The 13,172-nt window shown below is 35.5% G+C and overlaps 1 protein-coding gene across 2 annotated transcripts in view; it reads left to right on the top strand.

Moving 5' to 3' along the window:
• The window catches only part of LOC114364635 (uncharacterized), a 113,844-nt gene that overhangs the window by 50,168 nt on the left and 50,504 nt on the right, over window positions 1-13,172 (top strand). For both annotated transcript variants that reach the window (XM_028320861.1, XM_028320860.1), the window contains exon 2: window positions 7,270-7,511. In XM_028320861.1, coding sequence (XP_028176662.1) covers window positions 7,433-7,511 — 79 coding nt within the window. In that variant the 5' untranslated portion in view covers window positions 7,270-7,432. The remainder of the gene's footprint in view (window positions 1-7,269; window positions 7,512-13,172) is intronic.

Here is a 13,172-nt window from a genome sequence, read left to right as displayed (position 1 = left end):
GTAAAGGGTGTGTTTGTTTCAATAAAATCTTTGTAAAAAAATAAATTCAGTTCATAATCCAAATTATGGGGTTTGTGATAATTTTGCAGTCAAAAAGGATACGGTTAAAGTCAAGTTACTCATAAGTTATATTAATAGTAATTTGATTTACTTTTCAAGCCTTAAGCATGAGTTTATAGGAGGTACTAATTTTATTTTACTTTGCACTAAAAACGTCGTTATAACTTTAACGTGCATATTAAGTACATGAATTTGAGAGCCGTAAAAATATATTTACAATCATAAATAACTTTTAGAATATTGGAACTTATTTGATGCATGTCGACGGAGAAAATCTCAATTTTGCAGGTTTGTTGGGAGCGGATGTCATTTCATATTCTATGTAAGTTTATATCGTGATTCCAGATAAGGATTGGCTTGTCACGTTTTGCTCTGCATCAGGCACGTCGTGACGTATTTCCTGTTCAATGGTACATATTTGGAATAGGTATTTTGTTAGCATGAGTTGAGTAAGGTTGTACAATTGAGGTCTTTGTTATCAAGTTTTGAGGTGCTAGTGAATATTTACGACTTTCATGTATCTTGCGATTAGTGTATTTTTCAATTGATGATGCGATTTTATCAGTTACTTTAAAAGTAATTAAACACACGAATTTTTTTGTGTTTACGTTAAAGAAGTTTTGAGTTACGGAAGAGTCAAAAGTGGCACCAAGTGGTTCGTGTAATATTACACTCGGCGCTGGCTAGCCAGTTCCTTGGCTTGACACGCTGCCGCGTGGAAGATCCACAAAGTGCTCTTTAAATTTTTAAGTACTTTTTTTATAAATTGAGCCTATTATAAGGAAATCTTCTTCAATATTTAAGTAAACTTGACTAAAGGTATGATTAAAACGGTTTTCTAACCAAAACGAGTAGGAGTTTAGAAGTAAATAATACAGATACCAGTTTATCTGCAAGACCGAAGTTTCGCTTACATACTCCGGCTGTGTTTACCTATAGGCGAAGTTATAATGAGTTGCAATGTTAATATTTATGTCTACGTAAAATGAACTTCGTGACTTTTACAAAAGACTGGTGTTTCATAAAATAAGCTGCTGGTTATAATTGGGTAATTTCAGGGGTTTAGTGCGGGGTGCAATGTCGACTAGGCAGGTTTATTGCGCCAACAAAATATTTTAAAGGAAACAATGTTGTTATTTCAAAACGAAAATAAGAACAGTAAAAGCTGAAATAAGCTGAGCGTAGCATAGATTATGGAGAATCACCTTTTGTTAGCTTCAGGAAAAACTGTCACGATGAGCAATATTTCAAGGTTTTTGAGTTTTGAGAAATAATACTTATGTAGGTAGAAATAGAACACTTGATTAATTTCGCATTTATTTATAGCAATGAGTCTAAAAAAGTAGTTAGGTACACAAATTAAAATACGCAGAAATATTTTTTTTCCTGGAAAATTGTCTTAGAATGAATATTATCTGTTTTGATAGGAATCTGTCCTTCACACTGATTGTACCATAATTCTCACTTCCTTTGCAACTAAAAGGAAAATATTTTCCTTTACACTTAATATCAAAACATCAACAGTTTTCATTACAAAACTTACAACATATTTTGTTACAAAAATCCATGCAACATTATTCCAGCACGTTATGCACAATGATGACATAGTGCGACTGTACTATTTACAAAGTATGACCACAGAATATAAAATCCGGCGGGAAAATCCACAGCCATAACTGCATTTAACTCAAAGATATTGCCCACCATAAATTCACTTAGTTGCCTCGAGATCGTAAAGTTTTTACATCAGCTCAAGTTACAGTGTTATAATGCAAATGAGTTCTGTAACTCTGTGGGTTGTCCCTCTAAATCTTCAACACTTTCGGGCTACGTGACAGCTTTAATCTTAGTGATTCGTGATCACGAATAAAGGGAGTCCCTAGTCATCAATTAAACCATTTTTCGCTCGAACTAAAAAGAAGTAGGTTAATCTTTTGCAATTTGGCCGCGGGCTGCCAAAAAAGCGTTTCAAAGGAGCGGTGATTCGAAGTGCCAATTTCGCTGTAGGTATCTCTTTATAAGAAATCTATATTAAGCGCTTGTGGCCAAGGCTGTCTGAAATATTTCAGGGCTCTTGGGCTCACAGGTATTCAGGATCGAATCTAGTAAAAAGACAAATATTAAAAAGAAACGTGATCTGATAAAATCGTGATAATTTTAAAATCAACGGAAATTCTTACAACCCAACCTAAAAATGTTGGAAAAGCTTGCTCCCTTTAGACCCTCTGAGGTTTTGGTTTCCGAGTAGGAATGGGACCTCCGGTACTATGATGATGCTATTTGTGACATCATATGACCTTTACGCATTGCTTTTGCTTTTCTTTCCCGGAAAACACATATTTTCTCGAGGGATGTGGGTCGGCTAACATAAATGTGAAAGTTGGTAATTAGGACTTATACAGTGTGAGTCACGTTAAAGTGTACATATGAAAATAGATGAAACTAGACCTATTTTTATCGACAAAAAAGAGGTCAAAAAATTTTTTTGAGAAATTTATCAAATAACCAAAAAAACACGAATTTTAAAGCAGATTTTTTTCAAAAAGTATCATTTTTTATTATTTGTTGGGCTTTTTTGTGTATTTTATGTATTTTTTTAGTATTGCCTGTTATTTAGCATTATTACTGTTTTTATTTTATCAGGATGTACCGCTTAGTTTAAAAGTTATTACGTTTTCTTTACAATAAGTAATTGGAAGAAAAAAAAATCTATAAAAAATTAAAAAAAATCTCAAAAAATTTTTGACCTCTTTTTTGTCGATAAAAATAGGTCTAGTTTCATCTATTTTCATATGTACACTTTAACGTGACTCACACTGTATTTCCTATATCGTGTTTTCTTTGACCACTTACATAGCTTTTGTCAGCTTTGCCATAAAATTATGTGATAGATTAGTTAAACAATGATAAGAAAACAAAGCCTTGATTTTATGCTTGGGCTGAGTTGCCTTACTTAAAAGTAACTACAACGATAACTGGTGATTTTAGTATGGAGTTTTACAGACTTTTGACGTAAGTTGAGTTAAAACAAGATGGTGGAACCTAGTCTTAGATGCTAGGGGTTAAGCTTATTAATATGCAGCAAGCTTATTATTGTGTGGCAGCAAGGTTCTAGAAAAGAGGGCACGTACTGGGAAACGTCCACCTAAAAGGTGGACCGACGACCTCATAAAGGTGGCGGGAATTAGGCACTGGATGCTGGTCGCCACAAACCAGGAGATATGGAAATCATTGGAGGCCTATGTTCAGCAGTAGACGTCCTGTGGCTGAAACGATGTTAATAAATTGTTAAGTTATTGGCTTCATATGTCAATACATTACGTCTCAAATTACGTAAACATCCGCTTTCAATTCAATATAACCGCTTCTACTTAAATTGCTGTTAAAATTGTTAGAAATACAACCCCTCTCGTTTCCAGTTCGCGGAAGCAATCAGCAGTTCGATCCGATTACGACGTTTTCTGATATAGTATGTCAGACACAGGCTTTCAATTCCTGTATGTCTAAACTCGGCACGGAAGACATGCGATCCTTTGCCGTAGTTATATACGTGCATGTTTCGTTTAATATAAACGTTTGAGAGGTTGGAGTTTTTCTTTTGTTTGAAGATCTCAGTTTTATTGTATTACTAGCTTTCCGCCCGCGTGGAATTTTATCTGTCACAGAAAAACTTTATCACGCGCGTCCCTGTTTCAAAAACCGGGATAAAAACTATCCTATGTCCTTTCTCGGGACTCAATCTATCTCTATGCCAAATTTCATCAAAATCGGTTCAGTGGTTTAGGCGTGAAAGAGAGAGAGACAGACAGACAGACAGAGTTACTTTCGCATTTATAATATTAGTATAGATAGGTACAGAGGAGGGATAATTATGACTTTGTGAGTCTGTGAAAACTATTTAGTTGTATTAACAAGAATTATAAATAGTGAGACAGCTTTGCAATCATATTTTTAACATCGTAATTGTTGTTAGTGCGAGGATTTCTGTATTTTCAACATTAACTCATAAAAAGTTGCAAAATACATTTCCTTACTACCTAAATCGTCTCTACGTGCTAAAGCCAGAAAAGTTCTCGAGTGGCGACCACGGGCTGGCCACCTACTAGGTGGACCGACGATCTGGTAAAGATCGCGGGCAGCGCAGGACCGTGCATTGTGGAAAACCTTGGAGGAGGCCTTTGTCCAGCAGTGGACGTCATTTGGCTGAAACGAACCACATAATTAAGTTTAACGAGCATGTAATTTTTATTAGTGAAAAAAGTAAAAAGAATTGATTGGAAAATAAGAGACTACTGAGAGGGTAACTATTTATTTTATTGGTTTTGAAAAATTGCTCAAATCCCGATGTAACTGTAGGTTGTAATTTGTTTCCTGTCTGTTCCTATTCGCAGCCTCGTCAGTAACCTAAGCCACACGCTGCTTTATGTTGGCAGTCGGCATGTAACAGAGAGATTTTATCAGGGATCCTTCGGGATCTACCTATTTCATCAGGTCACGTGTATTCCCATTCCTGTGATGGCTATTCCTGGCCCACGACCCACGTACCGGACAAATTGGCTCAATAAGGTTTTGTGAGATAGCGGGCACAAATTCCCGAGTAAAGTTTAAAGGAATTTCAAGTGAAGCGATATTTTTTAAGCAAATCTAAACATTATTAACTCTTATAATTAAGATTTCCATTGTAGTCTCTTGTTGTAATTTTTAATACATTATTTTTTCTTTCAATCTGTGATGTAGTTTTTTGGACATGTTTTGCTGCCAGAGGCTTCGTCTTATCGCGGTTTTAAGAATATTTAATTATCGAAGGACTCAGGCGTTGTTCACATTTTTTATGGATTTTAGTTCACTTGTTATCTTGACGCAGCATGATTATGCTAAAATAATGAAACTTGCAAGGAATGAGAGCTGTAAGTACGTGCCGCTGTTTTTCTTCATACTACGGCCCTGAATTACCACGCACACGTTCATAATGAATTTCAGCCTTATCATATTATGCTTAAAGCATCCTTTTCTGTACTTTGTTTTAAGTAGTTTAACCTACTCTAGAATCATGCTTTTCGTTTGTGGACGCGTCGCCGGGATACCATAAAAAGCCTTTTATGGTCAATACAAAACTTACTTTTATGGTCTGTTTATATGTCGTGAAGAATGCATGGGTTGTATTGACGGATGTCGGTAGTCCAGGATTTATTGAGGGGGATGCAAAGCGAATACTGAGAAGTGTTTAGGGAAGGGTTATTTTTTGCCTAATGTTACTGAGATTGGAAAATTTATTAGGTAATCTACACCGGTTTCGTTTTGTTTGTGGCTTGCTCATGTCAATGAGTTTTAAAGCGTAATCAAGATGAGAAGTAATCTAAATAATTTTAACGGCAAAACAGTTTTCAGGCTGGCTTGCACCATCTGACTTTAACTTTAACAAACGTCAAAAGTGTCAAACTTCATACAAAAACACCGGCTATGGTTATAGTTACGGTTAAAGTAAGGTGGTGCAACTCAGTCTGAAGAGTTATATCACATTTAAAATCATCATGTCTGCTGGTATACAAGCTCAGAAGTATATCCATTTTGTTACACACATAATATTTCGTTTTATTCCGAATGGTAGTGACATATACATACAGGGTACATAAATATGTATCTTTCTTCTGGTATCAGATTCAGATATTGTTTGTCTGAGTCTCGGGTCGGAACAAATCTGATTTCCTCTGCATTAATATTAAGACAAATTGAAAAAAAGATTACACAGAAAGATGATAGAATTCTTCCATCTCTTTGAGTAATCAGAAGCTTCCTTCTTATTGCTTAGACTGTCACGTCTACTTCTTTGTTAAAAATTATATTATCGCACAAAGCACAATAATATCACCAGAGAGTACAAAAAAATTATGTAACTGGGTGAAACGAAACGAATCTAAATTTTTGAAATGTCTTTTGTTTTTTTATTTAATTTTTAAACCTAATAATAGTTATGGTTTTTAGTAGCAGTATCTATCTTTCTAAAAAAATATTGTACAGAGTAGGGCTTTATCTGTTAGAGCAGCTCCATAGTGCATTATGCACGTTGTTATTTTCTTCTAAGAATCAAGGCTTGATGTTCCAGACGTTCGCCGTGAAATTATTCCCCCATTTTGAAATCAGAAATATCAAAATAACACGTTGATTTGACTGAAGCTTTATAAAACCTTGTCCAGGAGGGCGAATTCGCTGCAAATTCTACGCGCGTAGAATCATACGCGCGTTGGCGAGATACTAGCAGCCAATACATTGCGTCCAAAAGACACGCGCGAGTTGAAAATTCGCGCGTAAATCGCGTCATACATACGCTCGTGTTCGCGCAAAGACATTCGCGGCGAATTCGCCCTCGTAGACAAGGCCTAAAGTTGGTAAATTCAGCGCATCCATACACTTACGTTATAAATACCGATTTCATTACATACCACTGATACAAGGAACACAAAGGTTGTGGTTAACAGAAGTGACACTCAGCATAAAGCGAGTGAGCACAATACGATTCTGCGTCGGACGCCTCTCTACAATGAACGTCCGCCTTTGTAGAGCGTTTCCAGTAACGTGTTCAACAAATAATTATGCCGTGGTATTGTGTGAAAAAACGTTTGTTCTGTCCTCCTGGATTTCTAAGCGAGGATTTATTTGTTTACTGTGACAATAGCGTGACTTAACGTTATTTATGCAGAAACAAATGCGACGGTTATCCTAAAAAAATATAAATCGTACGCGGATTTTTAAATGAAAAAGACTAGCGATTTTTTAATGTTCAAAGATTACATTTCCCAATCAAGTATGTTAAGCTAAGGTGTATAGACTCATTTAATTAGGTATAAAACATCCATGTGATCTACAGCAATTTTTAATTTAAGCAGCAAAACTAAAAAGATCACAAATAATTCAAAAAAATAAGTAGTAGGTAAATATTTCTTTTATCTGTCTACATAGTTCTGACTAAAAGTTTACGAAGTCAGCTAGCGATTTCAGTCCAAATGGGAAGAATGAACTAAACATTTTAATTTGTCAATCTTTATAACGTACTTATTAGGTAACTTAATATCCTGTTACCCAGGCCCAAGTTGTATTTGCGAAAGTTNCGAAATTTAAATGCTCGAAAAACGGTCTACCAATAAATAATTTGAATGAAAATTAATTGCTAAAATTAAGACTTATATTATAATTTGTTTTCAATTGTTTCAGATGTGACTTCAGCAGCCATTTCATCGCGTTTCACCATCGGGACGATGTCTGTCCCATGCCTCTCCGCTCAAAGGACGATAATAATGGCGAATTCATGGTGATTGAACAAAGTGAAATAGAGAAGATGTCGGTAAAAGCCAGTGTGGGTTGAAAAAAGCGAAAAATGGGCACCAAAGGATTCGGGGCTGAAGTCATCGGCGTTTTCCTGGCGGTTGTTTTTTGCATCGTTTGCCCGAAATATGGTGAGTCTGTTTTTACTTTCACTTTCATTAGTGTTTTGGAGGTTTCGGTAAAAAGGGTGGCGTAAAAGTGGTCTAACGCTGAGGTACTTACCGAAATAGAGGGTGATTTTGTAAACAGTATCCATAATATACTGTATAAAAAAAAATATTCAGCTTAAATAAAAAAGGAAAAAAAATCGTTGAAATAAATTAACTGCAAAGTAGCAACACAATAGATATTTCAAATACCTAAGTTTTAAAGCCCATTTAGGCAGGAAGAACTAAGAACCTCTAAGAACCTCGGCTAGAAAATTCTTAAGTTTTATATGAACTAGAATAGAATAGAAATATTTATTTGTCTTTGAATAGGGTATACAGAGGGTCGTTTAGCCTTTTAGAATAGCTGAGTACCTACATAGTGTTTCGATATTAAAATTTCAGTGTTGGGAAACTATTTAGTACGCCACAATCTGTATGAAACCACTTTTTGCCAAAACAAATAAACGTTAAAATAAATATAAGCAGGGTTAACATTTCATAATTATATCAAATAATTTGTAGACTTTTTAGTTTATGAAAAGTTTTAATTAGTTTAGTTACCGTACGCCACTTTCAGGCATATCAGACTCGTGTCCGAAAAACAGCGATAACTTTTACAGTGCGTAAAATTATATTTTAACAAATTACTTAATGAGACGCGAAAAAGTGCCTTTTGCATAAATTAAAAAATGATTGATTTAAATGCTGTAGCTTTAGCAAAGATAATACTCACTTTCATGCGAGTCAAAAACTATAATTATACGGCACTGAAATGAAAGTAACCTAGCATATTATAACCAACAAAATTTTGAGTAAATATTAAATTCACTAACAGAAAACCTCCGTCAAAACTTAAATAAACACTGCGATGTAAAATGAGCTGTTTTAAGTTTAAACAACAACAATGGAGTATTTCAGCTGTACAATTACGTCATCGTGTTAAACGGACCGCCTCCAGCTATTCGCTTTTCATCCCAAAGTTTTTGAGCAAAATAAATACTTATGTATGTTTTAGTGATGTGGGGATTACATAATGGGTAAGCTTATGTCGATAATATCAAGAGTGTTAAGTTTTCTGCATAAAAGTATTAGTAAATAAATAAATAAAAGGTATTTAATTCAGGCATAGCCCATAAAAGTATTACTAACAAAGGTCTTAGAAACTATGTTAGTAAATCACACAATATTTACACATTTTGATGTCTTTAGTAAGATTAGACACGCGTCCGTGTCCAGTGCTGCATAATGGGCACTGTCCACGACTAGTACAGGTCACAGTTACCTAGATTATAATCTCTATTCATTTACCTTGGATTTTTACTTTTTTATCTTCAACGAGAAAACTCTTGGCTTGTATCTCACCTGATGGTAAGTTATGATCAGGCCGAAGGTGGAAGTGAGCTTCACCCGGAATCCTCAACCACAAAGAACTAATATTGGTGCGCTATAAATCAACTTACCTACTGATTCTTTGAATAAATGTCTGTATCAATATGAGTACGATTTATGAATTAAATCTTTTATGCAACTTTATATGCGTAACGCTGGCTAGACATCATGTACTTTTATATTAAAGTTTATACAAATAATTTTTATTTGTATGGTGTGAAAAATCTGAGGTCAAAAACCTAAAACGGTTACGAAACCATCCTTTTCCTATTGCAATCATACTGAGTGAGTTCGCTCTACGCACCTACGAATTCGCGCCCACTGCCTACCTTTATTGTTATAGCGGCGCCTATTCCAAACAATAAACACATTTCGCCGCTTATCCACTGGAGAGCCACAAAAGAAAGCCGTCAAAGAAAAATCACATTCTTGTAGTTAAAGCCAAATAAATTGCGACACAACGTTGTTACCCGCCAAGGGATGTGGGCTTAGGGCGCGTTTATATTGGAGCGGAGGCAAGCGGAGAAAAGTGTAATTACTCAAAAGTAGCTTCAATCGTGACTTTAAAGATGGGCGATTGGGAATGATATTATTCGAATCATTCGAATAACCTTTATTCGATTGTTCTAAGAATATCAAAGAAAAAGACTTAGGTATTTTGTTATTGCATTATGAATGTTAATCCATTACTTGCACTAGCGGTTTCGGTGCATTCGATTGTTCCTAAGAATGTCAATCAAATGTAGACTTTATTGAACTGGCGGTTTAATTCGATACGAACTAGCGATCGATTATATTTGTATTAGATTATTAATATTAGTAGTATCGAACTATTCGATTGTTGGAATTCTGATTCTTAGGCAAGTGTTTAGGGCCGTTTTGAGATGAGACGAGAGGAGACGAGACGTGTTATTAGTAACCAATAGAATTCCGTCATTTACACATCTCGTCTACACTTAGTTTCATTGGATACGGTTGAACAGAGCTCCACTCCGCTTTGGTGAAAATAAGCTGCTCATAATACATACAATTTCTCTCCACACGTCTAGCCTCGTCTCCGCTTTAGTGTAAAGTAGCCCTTATTGAAGCGGATAAGGGTGATGAAAAACGACTTTATTGTGTAGAAAATAGAAAAAACGCTTTAGGAGCGGTGCAGGGCAATGAAAAACGGCTTTACTATTGTGTAGGAGAAGCGCAGACGCGTCGATACACGCTTCGAAATGCGGATGACTGCACGCAAGTCTTCATTCTTCTATCCATGACAATTCATTCCTGCAGTCCCACTTTGCGTTCGTGGAATCGCGCCTTTAGCGTTTGAGAATAAGTAGATCGATGAAGCTCAGAGGCTTTTACTGGAGTTTAAAGTTACTTTTTGCACATACAGTACAGTGGCGGACTTAATGCCAGGTGGCATTCTCTGCCAGTATTATACTTGTCTGTAAGTAGGTACCAAAGTTTTTATTTAGCATGCCTAATCAACAGTCAATAAAAAGATTTAATAAGTATTGAAAATGATCCCATCACAGGCTTGGATTTACTCGTAAACTTAATTTTGAATAATTTTAGATACAGTTTATAAAAACATTTTACCAGTATGTAGTATGAACTAATACGACTTTTTATTATTCCCATTAGTCAAATCAAATCCAAGTTATACCACATTAAGGAATTACAAAAATTTAATGTGTTTTCTACTTTGTGAATTATCAGCTAATACCGTCTAATTTAATTGTGTTGAATTTGGAAACTTCGGTGTACTTTAAAAAGTTCTTGAGCCAACTCGTTTATTAATTTTCGCTTCTAAGCCGTGGTCTTGGGTATCAAAATGTATATTAGCAAATTGAGTTGTGAAGCTTAAGCAGTTTCGTCTAATTTCAATAGACCGATCCGGTATGCCAAACTTATGGCAAGTCCATTAGCAGATCACGCTATATTATGAGAATTTAATAACATCTATTTAAATGTAATAAAGCCGAATTTTGATTATGACAATTTGGGGTTTAAGAACTGGGTGGTTTATGACAAAGTTTGAAGGTGACTTTTATTGGCATTGAAAATCAGGAAGTACTTAAAGACCACCCAGGAGAGTGCTTGAAATCTTCGTTCATGTAAAACCATTAGACCAAACAACAAGGTATTAAAGAATAAGAAGTATATTTTATTTTGATTCTGTGATGTAGCTCAAAAATAAAAAAACTTCAAAAATATATTATTTTTATTTAAAGAGGCCTTTGTCCAGCAGTGGACGTCTTTCGGCTGAAACGAACGAACGAACGAACATTTTAAAATAGCGTGGACAGGCCTCTTACTAGGTGGACCGACGATCCAGTAAATGTCGCGGGAAGAGCCTGGATGCGGAAAGTGCACGAACGTTCATTGTGGAAAACCTTGGGGGAGGCCTTTGTCCAGCAGTGGACGTCATTTGACTGAAACGAACGAACATTTTAAAATAATTACTATGTATAATATTATGTACCTATGTATTTACTACAATAAAAATATTTAAGTATGTTTATGTCCGCTGTCTTGAACCCATAGTATATACAAGCTATGCTTAGTTTGGGACAAGAAGCGTAGTGTAAAATGTCCAAGAATATTTATTTTATTTTTTATTACTGTTGTTTTTTTTTATAAAATATAGAAAATATAATTGCCATTTTTTCTTAACCAGTTGAAAATGATTCTACATTTACCAGTCATATTGTAACCGTTAATTATCCGTTCAAATATCCCCCCACTATGCAGGTTCCGTTCTCGCAACAATTTCATTATTGGATTAAAAAAGGTCCATTTAAATGTAAAACATTCCGCTTATTTGCAGGGTTAAGCTTTCAAGCGGCATCGCCAGGGCTTTTGAGTATCAGAAAATTGCGTATCGCAGTATGAAAGAGCTTTCGTCGCAATTAATTTAATGAATTATTAAGGTAATCCGATTTTCATGTTTCTGACTGGTGAACAATCAAGAATTTAAATTCCGAAAAATACATTTAATTTTCATTTACAGTAACTACCTAAAAGTGTTGATTCTATCAACGAATACTGATAAATAATGTGAAGTAACTTTGTCAGTACCCTTTCAGGTTTTAACCGCTTGGTGTTATGATACATTTGACTTAGGAAAATGACATAAATTATACTTTTTTTTGACAAAAAGAACTTGAAGGGAATGAATCGTGTATGGAGTAATTTCTCATGTTTGCGATTATAACCTAAAACGCTAGTAGCTTCTTGCTTTGATAAAATTTTTGGTATACATACATAATTCTATCTCAAAATAGTAATTTCAAATATTAAATGTATTTCAATGTTCAAAAGCTCAATATACAATTTGTTTGATGTCAAACAATGGTTCCAAAAAGTTTTAAGCCGAGAGCAAAAAGCTTAATTATTATTTACCACAGTTGTTATTGTTCAAATAAGGCAGACGAAAATCTGAAAATAACTTCACTCAATTTGAGCTGGAATTTTCCAGAACCTAATACTGGGACAAATTTTTAGTTTATGGTTTAAAATGGAATATTTTGACATGGCCCCAGTGTGAATCTCAAAATCTGTAGAGGTAATGTGACTTTAGTAACTAAGCTGGTGACTGTACAAAAATTTTATGCCACTTTAGCTCATTTAATGGAGCTATTAAGGTTCATTTCTGTATTCCAATGTCAAGTTAAAATGGATCCTATCAGAGACAGACGACATTTATAACGAAAAAATTGTGACTCATAATTTGGCTTTAACAGTAAAATTTGTGATAAAATAGGTAACCGAGTAGCTAATCTTTTACCCAGCGTATTACAAAATGCACCACTGTGCACGAGCGTAGCAAAACGAGGCCGCCTAGGAATACCTTCGTGCACAGTGCAATGCAATTGCGTGCCCTCTGAGCGACTAAACTCGATCCGGACGGGTGCACGCCCGTTCCAAATTATGCGACCGCCCCACTGTGCCAGAAAAACCGATAACTTTGTTAATTCAATGTTGCTTTGGAAAGAAACACTTTTGGCTTTGTTCTTGTATGTTTATAATTATGTGATATTCTATCGGTATAGTCTGGTCCGTGAGCACGTAGAATTTTGTCCAATGACCCCTAGCTACCCATCCTTATCGCTCGCGCGTAATTATGTTGCTATCGCGCTCGCACAGTCACTGCGGGTGCCAGTCGCACAGCCGCGACAGCAATATAATTACGCGCGAGCGATAAGGATGGGTAGCTAGGGGTCATTAGACAAAATTCTACGTGCTCACGGACCGGGCTTT

Source organism: Ostrinia furnacalis, unplaced genomic scaffold (genome assembly GCF_004193835.3).
Source record: "Ostrinia furnacalis isolate ACB-3 unplaced genomic scaffold, ASM419383v2 OfSCF7454, whole genome shotgun sequence".
Lineage (NCBI taxonomy): Eukaryota > Metazoa > Arthropoda > Insecta > Lepidoptera > Crambidae > Ostrinia > Ostrinia furnacalis.
Note: the sequence above shows the minus strand (reverse complement) of the source record. Positions and strands in the feature narration are given on the sequence as shown.